This window comes from Humulus lupulus, chromosome 3 (assembly GCF_963169125.1).
Source record: "Humulus lupulus chromosome 3, drHumLupu1.1, whole genome shotgun sequence".
Lineage (NCBI taxonomy): Eukaryota > Viridiplantae > Streptophyta > Magnoliopsida > Rosales > Cannabaceae > Humulus > Humulus lupulus.
Genome location: NC_084795.1, coordinates 279,307,987 through 279,322,845, shown reverse-complemented (window position 1 = coordinate 279,322,845; position 14,859 = coordinate 279,307,987). Strand labels below are relative to the sequence as shown.

At 35.7% G+C, this 14,859-nt stretch overlaps 1 protein-coding gene across 2 annotated transcripts; it reads left to right on the top strand.

The window, feature by feature from the left end:
• Positions 1-326: 326 nt before the first annotated feature.
• LOC133824556 (E3 ubiquitin-protein ligase WAV3-like) lies at positions 327-2,790 on the top strand. 2 transcript variants are annotated; one of them, XM_062257461.1, is made up of 5 exons: positions 327-414; positions 732-800; positions 923-1,482; positions 1,564-1,910; positions 1,985-2,790. In XM_062257461.1, exons 2-5 carry the CDS (start codon positions 749-751, stop codon positions 2,580-2,582), a joined length of 1,557 nt encoding a protein of 518 aa, XP_062113445.1. In that variant the 5' UTR covers positions 327-414; positions 732-748; the 3' UTR covers positions 2,583-2,790. The 2 variants fall into 2 exon arrangements, with proteins under 2 accessions (XP_062113445.1, XP_062113444.1); XM_062257460.1 differs by having other exon boundaries at positions 337-414; positions 736-800.
• Positions 2,791-14,859: the final 12,069 nt, after the last annotated feature.

Genomic DNA, 14,859 nt, shown 5'->3' with positions numbered 1-14,859 from the left:
AAAAAGTATATATAAAAAAAAAATCAATCTAAAGTTGTTTCTTCATACCTACATAATTGAAAAGTAAGTAGTCAAGGAAGGAATTAACAATAACGACAGCAAAGCATACTTATCCATTTATCCATTTTCTTTTATCTATTAACTTTTGTGTTCTGGAATTTATCACTCAACTCAGTTAACTTTTAATTTAACTAGAGCTAAAGTATAGATTAACCTATGGTTAAGTTATGTTAACTAAGAGTAAGTGTATGGTTGAATAAACCAGCGAGAGTCACTTACTTAATCCTTGGCTCTTCTATATAATAGAATTGTCTCAGTTCATAATAAATCAAACACAAGCTTTATTCTTTTGTCAGAAGCAGAAGAAAGAAGGAGATATAGTGAAGGCTTCATCCACAGAACACCACCTAATATGTAAGGCTTCAATAATATTATGCATGGCTTTGTTACATTTTTTATATATAAATATAAATATACTTATATATATTTATGTTAAATTTAATAGTGTTAAGATAATATTATATATATATTTATATGTGCATGCATGCTTATTATTATTAAGAACATGATGTACTCATGTCACGTGCATGGCTTGGCTAAATATAAAGATTTGGAATGTTTAATTGTTAAACAAATTAATTTGTAATTACTGGTATAAAATAATAAGCACACGTACGTGCATGTATATGACCAGTGTTGTATCTTTTTTTGTGCATGAATATTTGGATTAGCTAGTATTTTTGGCAAAATGAGCTTCAACGATGATCAGCCGATTGTTGCAACTACCCAAGATGTATCAGGTTTGTGTTTGACATTATTTTTCCATAAATTAATATCTGAATATTATATTTCACAACTAATATTAATTGTATTTTTTTTTTTTTTGGATCATATTTGAATTTGGGATCGATGCATGTGGCAGAGGAAAGATACAGGAGTTCATTTGTAGCAGGCAAAACAAAGTTGTCAATCATCAACAAGACAGAGGCACCACTAGAAGAAACGAAATTCAAGGTGATGTTGGAGCTGACAGGGTCAGGACTCGGAAATGATAGACCTGGAGTTGATCTTGTGACGGTTTTGGATGTGAGTGGGAGTATGGAGGGTGAAAAGTTAGAAAAGATGAAGATTGCCATGCAATTCGTCATCAAGAAACTCAGCCCAATTGATCGTCTGTCAGTTGTGACATTCGAGGCTAATTCGAAGAGGTTGTGTCCACTGCGCCAGATTACTGAGAGTGCTCAATCTGATATTGAGAATCTAGTCACTGGTTTAAAGGCCAGCGGTGGCACCAACATCACTGCTGGCCTTGAAACTGGCTTGAAAGTCATCAATGGCCGCACTCTCAGCAGCGGTCGTGTGGCTGCTATCATACTTATGTCTGACGGTGAACAAAATGCTGGTGGTGATGCGGCCCAAGTTGACATCGGCAATATTGTGCCCGTCTTCACATTTGGTTTCGGCACAAAACATGATCCAACGGTATGTACGTACGCACATGCATGTTTCATAACTATTCACTACTTCTCTTTCTCTCTCTCTTATATATCCCTTTCTCTCTAGGTGCTCAATGCCATTGCACACAAGAGCAAAGGAGGAACATACTCAGATGTCCAAAACCAAGACAACTTGAGCATTGCATTTGCCGGGTGTTTGGCTGGGCTTCTGACTGTGGTTGTTCAAGACTTAGAGCTAACTGTCACACAAGTCGAAACCGAATCAACCATTGAGAATGTGCGTGCTGGAGGCTACCCTCAATCTAAGGGCAATGAAGCTGGCTCTGTAACCATTTCATTTGGTGATCTTTATGACAAAGAGATACGTAAGGTCATGGTAGATCTTGTTCTTCCTTCTGTTGGCAAGCGAGCAGGCCCAGGGGCAGATATTATACAGATCGATTATACTTACAGGTACGTATAGCTAATAAATTAATGCTTAATTTTGTAAAGATCATCATCATCAATGTTTCATTATAATTATATAGCAATGGAGGGAAACCCTTTTTCGCAAATACACTGTATGCTAACGTACGTCGCACGGGGGCAAATACGGAGGAGAAGGAGGAGGTGTTGGTAGAGGAGAACCGTCTTAAAACTGCAATGATGATAAAAGAAGCAAGATCCATGGCTGACCAGAAGAGGCTTGAGGAGGCTCGAGACAAGATCCTCAATGCCCAAAGCATGCTTGATGATGAGAAAACCCCTGATAATCCATTGATTGAGATGCTGAAAATTGAGTTGCAACAGCTGCAGAGGTTGATGAAATCACAACAGATGTATGAAAAAAAAGGGCGTCCTTTTGCACTCTCTTCTGAGACATCTCATGATCGCCAACGTTTCGCCACAAGAGGAGATGTGGAGAAGCTGCGTTTATTTGCTACACCACGTATGGATGCATACATTGACCAAGCCAAGGCATTTGATGAGGACCCATCCAAGCCATTGCCCACTTCGGACCAAGATATGCTCAAAGAACTCGCTGCAGATCCCCTTGGTACCATCGCTGGAGCTCTTAGCTACCATATTCAGTCTGCCATTCAGTCCCTTCAAGCCATTGACAAAATAATCAACAAAGCTCGTTGATCATATACATATACATATGATCTTATTAATTAATGCATGTGTGCTTTAATTATATATATACTCCTTGTTGTCGTTTCTGCTTTTGCTTAATTCAGTATTTAAATAATAAGCCCAGATCATAATAAAGTGGTGTGCATGAGATGGGATATGTATGGTTTGTATGGTTTGTTTGGTTTGTTGGTTGCCTAATAACAGACTTATTTAATAATGGTACATTTTCCTTAATTTTCAAGTTATATATTCTTTTTATTTTTTAACCTTACGAGCTCATCTAATATATATATTTGATTTATAAATGAGTAATGGGAGACAGATACTTAAATTTTACACAATTTGTAATCACAATGATGTGTGTTAATTTTTAATAATGGATAATTTTAAATGGGATCACATCACTTTTAATTGTTAGTTGAGATTAGCTACACAGGTGCAAAATGAGTGTCTCAATCATTACTCTTTCTAAAAAAATAATTATTCTTTCCCCCTACAGAGTCACAAGTATCAAAGTTATGCAAACACTACACAACTATCAAAAGTCATAAATGATGTAGTCATATAAGAGCAACTCTTATGGAGTTCAAAAAAGTTGTGCATTGTTATATTTAGCACATTAAAATAAAAAATGAAAAAAATTGTTACCTTTTGTATATTATCAATAAATATTAAATGAATTGTTGACTTTTTTTAGTTAATTTTGTATCTTGTACATTAGAGCACAATTGTAAATATTGAGTCAAATATAGTATTTACTCATTTTGTGTGCCAAATTTAGCACAAAATTTACATCTTGCATTGGATATGGTCTAAATGTTATCTTTATCTTCAATTATACTATTTGTAACTACCAAACAATTGTAGTGCTTATATTTATTGACATTAATAAATTAAGGAAAAATATCAATTTGGCTCATGTGTTTTGCCTGAATACTTGATCGGCCCTTATATTTTGTTAAATGACAAATCGGACCCTGTGTTTTGCAAAACGAATCAAAATGATACCCTGAGCCCAATTTTGGTCAAATAATTTTTAAATATGACCAAAATACCATCGAGTTTTATTAATTAATGAATTAAAAATAGATTTCTAAATTAAAATAAATTCAATTTAATTTAGAATAAAACTATTACTTTTTTTATGTAAAATAGTAAAACAAAAATTAAATCTGCTAACAATCTGATATTAAAAAGGAAACCCTAACTTTATTTTCCTTCTCTTTCTCTCTCCTACCTGAACCTCTCTCTCCTTCTCTCTTGTCTACCTCTCCTTCTCCACTGCCATCCATGGCAGCTCCAGTGTACGAGATCCCCTGGCGATACGCGCTCCACCAGCCTCCTCCTCTCACCGTCGCATTGCCACCTCGGAAGTTTGGAGGCTCGATTTGAGTCGTATGATATCGTGTGTGGCGATGAAACCAGCTCACTAGAATCCATGGACTCCAAGGTTGTTTGCTTCTATCTGACCACCTCAGCCAGTCGTGGATTACACTATCACCACCAGTAGCTTCCTCGTGGTCAGGGCTTTAAAGCCAAGCATCTTCTGTGACCAACCCTCCTTTCGCCTGTGAACTCATCCCATATTCCCATTCACATTTTGTACCAACTCTCTGATCTGATTTTGTGTATTTGATGTCATTAATATCTGTAAATATACTTGTAGGAAGATAAAATGGAAGAGGTTGCACAAGTGAGAGTTTGGGTCAGTAAAGATGCAGCATCACGAGGTTTAGTCGATGCAATAGGAGGTCTCTCTCGGGCTGTTGCAATAGCAAAACAGTAGGCCAATATACCACAAGACAGAAAGGTTTGCATATCAGTTTTCATCAATCAGACTATCTTTTTTGTTGTTATCAGTATACATGTGTTTTTTGTTTTATATTTATTACATCTTCGTCACCCAGTCAACAGAAGAAGAAGAAGAAGAAGAAGAAGAAGAAGAAGAAGAAGATGATGATATTGGAGATTTAGGGTTTAGGGAAGGGAAGGGATGAGAGGAGTTAGGTTTAATTTTAATTTTTTTTTAGTTTTAGTTTTATTTTTTATATATTTTAATTGTTTTATTCATTTTAAAATCAATTTAATTTATTTTTTTTATAAAATTAAATATTAATTAGATAATAAAAAAAACTTGAAAATAATGAAATGGGGGCGATCTTTGACACAAAAGGTAAGTTATATTTAACCTGGACCATTATAATCTCTAGTGATATTTCTTTATATGATTGCTTATTAATTACCCATTCATTGAATGTTCTCAAAATTATTTTAATGCTTTCATGCTTCTTCGAATGCTCACTTATTTATTTCTTTGAACAGTCCCTCAATTCTTTGAGTGTTTACACAAAGTTTTATTTCAAAAAGAAAGAATGAGCATATATAGATCAGCCCTTTGACCTATCTCATCTATTTATACCCCATCACTAAAAGCTAAATGACCTACTTGGGATTTGTCCCAAAAAAATGACCAACTTAATTGGGCTATATAATGGGCAAAAGCTAATTATGGTCAAGTACACAATTATAATTATAGGTAAATCAAACCAGCACTCATGAAGACTTCACTTGATGCACTTCCTACTATGATTTTATGCTGCCTAGTATATATATAATGCTTTCTATTGTTATATTTTACAATTCTATTGCTACTAATTTCAAGTGATTTTGCTCTTAAATTTTACTGTCAAAATAATTTCAAGTTATTAATAATTCAATTTTCTATTGAACACTATTCTGTTCGCTACCATTTTTTAAGTAAGTGGCAACTAAATTTAGGGTAGCGAAACTAATTTATATTAAAAAAAAATAGGGCATATTTTCGAGAAAAAAAACTGCAACGTAAGTTGTTTGCTTTTCATATGAGATATGCCATATTTACAAATTAGGTATTCTAGCTAATAACATTTGGGATAATTAAAATAACATTGGGTATGTTATTTTAATTTAAGTTAATATTAGTGGATCTCTTAGATAGTGTCTTTAGATATTTTAAACTAAAATAAATATATAAGAGTCGCTTATTTATTTTTGTGCATACTTTTGAGTGGAATCTCATTATAAGAAACTTAGAATATTTTTTGGGGGTTATATAGATAAGTCTGGCGAGACTTTAGACTATGATTTTATAAGTTGAAGAGTGTAAGAGGGCCCGAGATGTTGGACTCGGAGCTCGAGAATTATTATTTTGATAAATAATTGAAGTTTTATCTTTGGATTTTAGACTTAAGATTGGATTAACTATTTTGGGGAAAAGTAATTATCTAGGCAATATTTTTTGGATTTTCGAGAAGGATAATTTGGCCACTTTAATCCGGGGGCTCGGGTTTGAGCCGAATTTCAAGAATGTAATTTTGAGATAGGTTTTTCCTCAAAATTCTTTTATTAAGAGACTTAGTAAGCATGTAACAAAAGTGCAACTGGGGGTGGTGGGCCATATCTTATTCCATTTATACATACTTCTTTTATATGTTGTTCAGGCCATTGCTTAACTCGAGTTAGCTATTAATTTAACTAGAACTAGGGTAGATTAACCTAAGGTTTATGTTAACTAAGAGTACTGGTTATGAGTAAGAGTTGGCTCATGATAAGGCTATTATTGAAGTGAATGAAACTTGTGACTATACATTTCACAGGCATTCAACTTCAATTGTTAGCCTCATTTGTGATAGTTGCTCTCTTGAATTTTGTAAAGAATTAACCTACCCGGCCTCTTCATGTCAGTAGCATATTCAAAGATAATTTCAGACCAAACTTTATTTAAGGAAACAACTTGTATGGGGAACGAAAAAACTGAAGTAGGATATAAAAATACTAAATAAAAGGGATGTGGAGAGATGAAAGGTTCAAGAATGTTGCCTCAACAGATTGAGTCACTACAATGATATAATAACCATGTATTCTGGCTAATAATTGTTGATATATTGAAGTTTATTAGCATAGCTCTAGTAAAACTTAATAACAATTATATTGTTGCCTATCACTTAGTCATTTACAGTAATACATGATTAGACTGCTTGGTCGAGCAAAGGTATGAAACCAAATTGAGGCATCTAGTTCCTTTTGTGCTGGCAAGACATAGTTGGATCTATGTAGAAAAATGTTAGAAGATAAAGGAATTTCTTAATTTTAAGTTTTTTTTTATATAGAAATGAGAGAAATTGTATGTTGGATCGAGTATTTTCTTTCAAATTTGTGAGTTAACTTTGAATACTTTTACTTTTAGAATAAATTTAAATTATTAAATATCAAAAAACAATTAAAAAGTGTACATAAAAATCAATCAAAGGTTGTTTCTTCATGCATTATTAATTAAGTAGCGAAGGAAGGAATTAACAATAAGGACAGCAAAGCATTAATGCTTGCATATACTTTTCCATTTTTCTTTTTATCTATTTTCTTTTGTGTACTTGAATCTATAAGTACTTAACTCGAGTTGACTTATAATTTAACTAGACACTACAAGAAAAATGATTTTTAGGAGCGATTAAAAAGTGTCCCTAATAATGTTGTTATTAGCAGCGACAACACATTTTTGCCGCTAATATCAACTCAAATAAAAAAAAATTAAACAAATTATTATTAGGGGTGACTTTTGTAATATTAGGCGCGACTTTAATTTGAAAATTTTCTGAAAAAGAAAAACGTGGGATTTTTCCCACCTAATTTTTTTCCCAACTATTAACAGCGACATGTGTCGCCGCTGATACTATGACATGTTGATTAAAAACAACATTAGGGGTGCCCGATATCAGACCCATGCCTCAACTTCTTCTCCTTCATTTCGCCACTTTTCTCCAAAATTCCCAAATCTGAAACCCTCTCCACCCACCCTCCTCCAAGTCGTCCCCTCCCGGAGCCCACCCACCCTCCCCAGAGTTGTCGCCCCTCCGCCCCCGTCCCTCTCTCTCTCTCTCTCTTTCCCACCCTCTCTCTCTCTCTCTTCAGATCTGTTGCCACCACCGCCCCTTGTCGCCTCAACGACGCCGCCATCCCGTCGCCACCACCACCATATAGATATATATATATGTTTTTATTTAATATATATATGTTTAATTTTATTTAATTTTTGTGTTTATATATATACAGTCATGTATATGTGTATATGTGTTTATGTATGTTTATATATATATATGTTTGTTTATGCTTATATATATGTATGTGTGTGTATATATATATATATTATTCTGTACTTACTTTTATATATATATATATTGATTTTGTTTTCATCAATTTCAATGAAAGGGGAAACTTATGTCTGTGTTTATCGATTGAGGTGTCTCTCTTGGCTTGTTAATTGCAAGAGGTTTGTCTCTTATTTCTTCTTTTAATATTATTATTATTATTATTATTATTATTATTTACAATTGTTAGAGAAGTTTGAATATCCTAAATATTCATTCATAGTGAAGTAGGTTCTGAGATACATATTGTGTGTTGTGGTGATGACGGAAGGTTATGAACTTGTATGTATTACTGAAGTAGGTTTTGTAAAAATTTTGCGTGTTGCGGAGATATAAGGAAGAAACTTATTGTGTGTTATTTAAATTATTTTATTTAACTATTCACGGATGGTTAGGTCATTAGTATATACACACACACATACAAACGGGCAGTCCGAGCGTACGATTCAGATTTTAGAAGATATGTTGCGCGCTTGTGTACTTGATTTCGGAGGATCATGGAATAAGTACTTGCCGCTAATAGAGCTCTCCTACAACAATAGCTACCATTCAACGATCGGGATGGCACCTTATGAGTTTCTTTATGGAAGAAGGTGTCGATCACCGCTTCACTGGGACGAGGAAGGAGAAAGGCAGCTTCTCGGTCCCGAAGCTGTTAGAAAAGCTCAAGAAGCAGTAGCGCTAATTAGAAAATGTATGCTTGCTGCTCAAAGCCGACAGAAAAGCTATGCGGATGTCAAGCGACGCGATGTGGAATTCAAAGTCGGAGATCGAGTCTTCCTGAAGATATCTCCTATGAAAGGTGTAAAGCGGTTTGGGAAGAAAGGCAAGCTTAGTCCCCGTTTTATAGGTCTTTTTGAGATATTGGACAAAGTGGGAGCAGCTTCGTATAGATTAGCCCTACCGCCAGCCCTAGCAGATAGCCACAACATGTTCCACATCTCAATGCTACACAAATATGTGTCAGACCCATCTCACGTCCCATCTCACGTCCTCAAGTACGATATGATAGCACTCCAGAAAGACTTGAGTTAAGAGGAACGACTAGTTAGCATCCTAGATAGAGGGATGAAGCAGTTACGGTCCAAGAGTATTCCAATAGTCAAAGTCCTATGGAGTAATAGTTCTGAACAAGAGGCAACGTGTGAGTTGGAGGAGGACATGCAAGGCCAGTATCCGTAATTATTTGGTAAGTAAATTTCGAGGACGAAATTCTTTTTAGTAGGGGAGAATTGTAGAGTCCAAGAACTTTACTTAGCTAGTTAGATAGTAGAAATAATAGCAATAGCTAGTAGTAGTTATAGTAGGTTTATTACTGTGGATTTTGGTTCAAGCCGGGACTTAGTTGGACACTCGTAGCAATACTTGTGGATTTTATAAGTTTAACCTATAGTTTAAGAATATTAATTATAACCTAAGGTTTGATTAATATGACTGATTATGGAGATGATAATTATTATACTATAAGGTTTAGATAGACCCAATAAGATATTAACACTTGTCATGTGTATGTTTAATGAGAAATTAAGTATTTTTGAGGAATAAGTTTAATAAGGGCAATATTTGAAAATCCTAGGGTCTGCCAGCAGCTTTGAAATCGTTAAAGGACTTAGTCAAGGCTGTTTACTCAATTCAAATTAGGCTGAAAAAGTGTAATTACGTGTATAATATTTCAGCGTATGCCGATATATCGCAGCTCTAGGGGGTGATATATCGCCATACGCGAATACAAAAAACAAGTAGCTTCGCATGACAACCTCGACGAGCCTCGGAAGCATCAGTCCAGGCGATATATCGCCTAGCATGGGCAATATATTGGCTGTGGTGCATGGTTTTTTAATGATTTTGAAACCGAGCTCATTTTAATCCTTAACCTCTTAATAAGTCCAGAATCTTTTTGGCCGAGTCTTCAGCCTCTGCTGAACGATTATTCAAATGTTTTTCAATTAAAAAGGCATTATTTTATTCAAGCTAAATAAAGATCTTTTCATTCTTAAACTCTATAAATAGGACCTAGTACCCAGCCAATTATTCATTCATCAAGCTGAGTTCAAAGCCTACAAGTTGCTAGGATTACTTTAGAGTGTTAAACACTTGGGTTGGGGTTATAAGCTTTATCATTATAAGCTTACTAAACTCTTGGGAAGTAAGGTTTATAGTATATTTCGGTGTCTAGGTGTAGCTCGGTCATAAGAAGCATTCAAGGTATTCCTATTCTTAGTTCCTTTCAGTACTATTTCATTAAGTTCTTATAGTTTTCTCTTCTCAATTCCTAACTCATCTTCTCTATTCTTGGTTAGGCATCTAAGTTCTTCGAACTTAAGATTTCTTGTTGGTAAGTATCTTTTTGATGGAGTAGTTCATTATTTTCATCTCTTTTCTTTAGTATACTCACCTCTCTATTACGGTTTTTAGGAGTGTTCCAAAGTCCCAATATTGTTTTTACATTCCGGTTTTTGGTAAGGAAAATAGGGTAGATTTGTATACTTTTATGTTGTTGATATATGTCTATGATATGTTTTTAGTTGTTTTAGTATATGAATTTTCTAGATAACAAATCACATAATTTGTTTAGATAACAAATATATAACTTGTTTAGATAACAAGTCCCAATAGTAGATTCCTTGGGCATATGATTGTTTAGATAACGAGCCCCATAAATTTATATTACTTGTTTAGATAACTAGTCCCGTAAATTTTTGGGCATATAATTGCTTAGCTAACAAGTCCCAAGAAGTATGATGGGCATTGTAATAGGTATTGTATTTATATAGTCATATGATTATAGTTTACAGTTTATAGCTACAGTTTATGTGTATGTATATGTTTCATGATTGTGGTAGATTTTCCTTGTTGGGCCTTAGGCTCATTCCTTTATGTTTTATATGTGCAAGAAAATAGTATGGCGGCGAAAAGGTTCTTGGCAGCTTGGGAATGTGTATTGAGGCAGAATGTAATCGGTAGACTGCGCAAACGATTTGGTGATGAAGTGTTTTCTAGTCTTTTAAAATTTTACTTTATATGTATTTTTCCGCATCTGAGTTGTAACAATTTTAAGATTTAAGTCATGATCTATTTTATTTTCAAAACAATGGGATCACATATCCTACTTATGAATTTTTATGTATTTAACATTTGCTTTAGAGTTTATAATAAAGTTATGGTTATTTCATATGTATGTTTTCCTTAAGATTAGTGTATATGTATAGTAGTTATTAATGGTCCAAAGTCTAGAATAGTAGGGTCGTTACACATCTACCCTCAAAGGCAAAGCTCTAAACCACTTCCTAGATATTACCACCTCCCCGGTCAGTAACATGGTCCCAAACCCCTTAGCATGCATCTCATGAGGTCTATTAAATCTATCAACTATTCTCTTAGAAACAAATGAATGAGTGGTTCCAGAATCAATTAAAATATGACAATCAATTCCAGCGATAAAAATCTGACCTGAGACCATGGAAGTGCTTGCTTCTGCCTGAGGCTTGGTGAGAGCAAACACACATGTTGGAACCATAATATCGTCCTTCTTGTGGTGCTCTTTAACCCCTTCCTGAGTCTTTTGTGGGAAATTTTTCTTGATGTGTCCTTCCTTACCACAACCATAACACGCGTTTGCCCGGCATTCACCTTGGTGATGCTTCTTACATTTATCATATTCTGGGTACCGTACCCATTCCTTGTTACCATTGCGATTATTTCCCTTATTATCTCTAGCCCTTTTATCTTGGCTTGACTACCCTGCCTGGTCACTTCATTTCCTTTTCTGATCATTAGCGTTATGACCTTGGGAGGCGTTCTTCCTTGCCTCTCTTTTAGCAACACCTTCCTTCCAGATTCTGTCTTCCATTCTTTCAACAGTGAGGGCCCTTTCCAGAACCTGAGCATGTGTACTGCTGCCCCTACTGATACAATCTCCACTTCTCTGGCTATCATAGGCTTTAAGCCTCGAACAAATCGGTCTACTCTAGTTGCATTGGTTGGCACTTAATCTGTCACAAACTTGGCAAGCCTGTCAAACTTTAGTGTGTACTCTGTCACCGTCATATTCCCTTGAGTCAAGGTGGCAAACTCATCCACCTTTGACGTCCGAACTGAAGCATTGTAGTACTTGTCATTAAAAGCTTGCTAAAATTCTACCCATGTCATTGCAGTAACGTCTCTTGCTTGGGAGATAACTTCACACCAGATTCTTGCATCGTCCCTCAGCATGTAATTTGCACATGTTACCCTGTCATTTCCTTCAACTTGCATGAAGTCCATAATTGACCCCATCATACTCATCCATTGCTCTGCCTTCCATGGATCAGCACTCCCCTCAAACACTGGAGGATGTTGCTTCCGGAACCTTTCATACAATGGTTCCAAATGATTGCCAGCTTCAGGAATCGCTACAATCGGTGCTATAAACTGTTGAACGTCTCTGATCAATGGTGTTGGCTGAGCTTGTTGCTGCCTTAGCTGTCTCGGTTCCCTTTACTCCTCGACCTATATCCTCATGTCTTCTTACATGGCCATAAACTGCACCTCCAACCTTTGGCAAGTGATATAAGGATCTTCCTCGCGCCTATTTCCCCCATCATTTGGCGAAGGGTCACTGTGGTTAGCTCGTGTATTGGGTCTCACAACACGTTGGCTGTCAAGGTTGCGATTCACCCCAGCATTCCTTCATACTGATCTTCTAGAAGCCATGGTTTCAATTCGTGCCTGAAGCCAACAGTGTATCTTAATGTAACTCTTTCAAATCAAAAACCAAAACATACTTTTAAATCCATCAAACAACTAATCTCCATTTATTCATAAAGCCCAAAATATTCGAAAACATCCATCATTCAAAAAAGTTCATAACCCAAAAAGTAAGAACAAAATCAACTAAAACTGATATGTTTACAACAAAACGTCTACAACCACATCCTATGCACAAGAAAAGAACTTTTGAGCTTATCTAACAGCTTTACTGAAATTTCTTGATCAGATGGTTTGTTGGACATTGCGAATGTAATATTCGCCTTTGCATTTCATGGGTATTGTGGTAATTTTGGCATGTGAGGGCAATTTGGTAATTTATGTTGATGCATATGTGAATTTTTTTTATTATTTCATGATAATGTGTGATATATTTCATGATTATAATATGTGTATGTATGGTAGCGGCAAGACACGATTCCTTCAAGTATTGAGGGTTTAAGTGCCAATTGTAATATCCGCTTTTACTAGTAAGGGTATTATGGTAAATTGCATGACATTATGTGTTTAATTATATGAATTATGATATGCATGATTTATGATGTATGTTCATTTATGTGTTATGTCAAGCAATCCACTCACACGTGTTTCTTCAAGTATTAGGGGCCAAAGTGTAATAGAAGTTATGTAAACGGCTATAAAGTCGGTCAAGTGTGCACCACACTCCATGTTCCGAGCAGCTATAGAGTCGTACAGGTGTATATCATGCTTCTATATTGGCCCCACCATTATGGCATGCATTCCGCACACTAATGCCGCCCATGGCTTATGTAACGCCCTAGATACCCCAAGACCGTTACGGTGAACGTTGAACCGTGAATTTAACTCGCTACCCGAGTTCTTTGGTTAAAAACATGATTCTAGGTGTTATTAATAGGTTAAGGTAGAAAACCAATCAAAAGGAAATGATATATTTTATTTAAAACATAAAAATGGTCATGGGCCCATCAAAACATTTACAAGTTATTTACAACTCAAAATGGTCATTACAGTTTAAATTTAGAACCCGCCGACCTAAGTGGCAAAAATAGGGTAAACCCCCTAGCTCCTCTAAGAACATCTTGGTCGTGGTGGTCAAGCGACCGCATATGTACACAGCACCACCTAAGCTCTCCACTCAAGGCTGGGTGAGCTTTTCTTTCCCTTTACCTGCACCACATATCACCCATGAGCCAAAGCCCAGCAAGAAAACATAATAATGTAAGCATATAATATCAAATGATGATCATGATAATCATACAGAGCTTATAGCTCTGAATCAGATGAGTGAATATCACTTTGTGGTTTCATTAACCATGAAAGAGCTTACAGCTCTTAATCAGATGAGTGACTTAACACTTAAGGTTCTGGTAAACCATAATGAGTGACTAACGAGCAAGTCACTAGCTTAAACAAATGAGTGACTGATGGGTAAGTCATTAGCTTAAAAAAATGAGTGACTGATTGTAATGCCCCAAATTTCCTAATAAGCTTTAGGACCTTGATTAGGAGGCCGGGAGGACCATAATTGATTTATTATAGTACTTAATGATTATATGCATGTTTACGTGAATTATACTATTATATGATGGTGGATGCATGCATATGGGCTCATATGTTAATTATGAGGGTAATTTGGTAATTTGGCCACTGTGGGCGTAATTGTATATTTTGGGTGCATGATTGTGATTAATTAATATAGCCACATTATAAGGTGGATTGGTTCGAGCTATCGACATGAGACGATCATGAGATGTAAGTGTTCGGTCTAGTCATAACGGGTTTAAGTCCGGGGCTCGGGGTGAGTCTCGGGGTGATATTAATGATTATAGCGTTACCGGGGATTTTAGGGTAACGGGATTTGAATTATTGGTGTTTGAGGGTTTTGAGATTAGCAGGAATTGGGAAGCGTTAATTATGATTAATGGGTTAAGCTAAAGTACCAATTTTACCCCTAGAATGGTTTTAAAGGCTTAAGATGACACAAGGGTAATTTGGTCATTTGGAGTTTGGATATATATGACTTAAGAGGGCTGTAGAAAGAACAGGGCAAAACAGAATTCTCTTCTCCCTTCCCGTACACCAATCTTCATCATCCTCCTCTTTGAAGTTTTGAGCTCTTGGTGGGGATTCAAGCTAGGGAATCCATGGGCTGAGTTAGTGGACTTGGTACAATCATTGGGGAAGGCTCAAAGCTGGTTTTAAGGTGAGTTTTAGTCTTTGAATTCAGGTGGTGCTCTGTTTTTAAGCTTTGGTTTTCAGCCTTTGATTCTTGTTGGAAGTTTGGATTTAAAGGGGTTTTGAGTGATGTTTACTTTGGGTTTTGATGAGGGTAAATTGTAGAGGATGTTTGGTGGTTGAATTGGGTGTTAGACTGT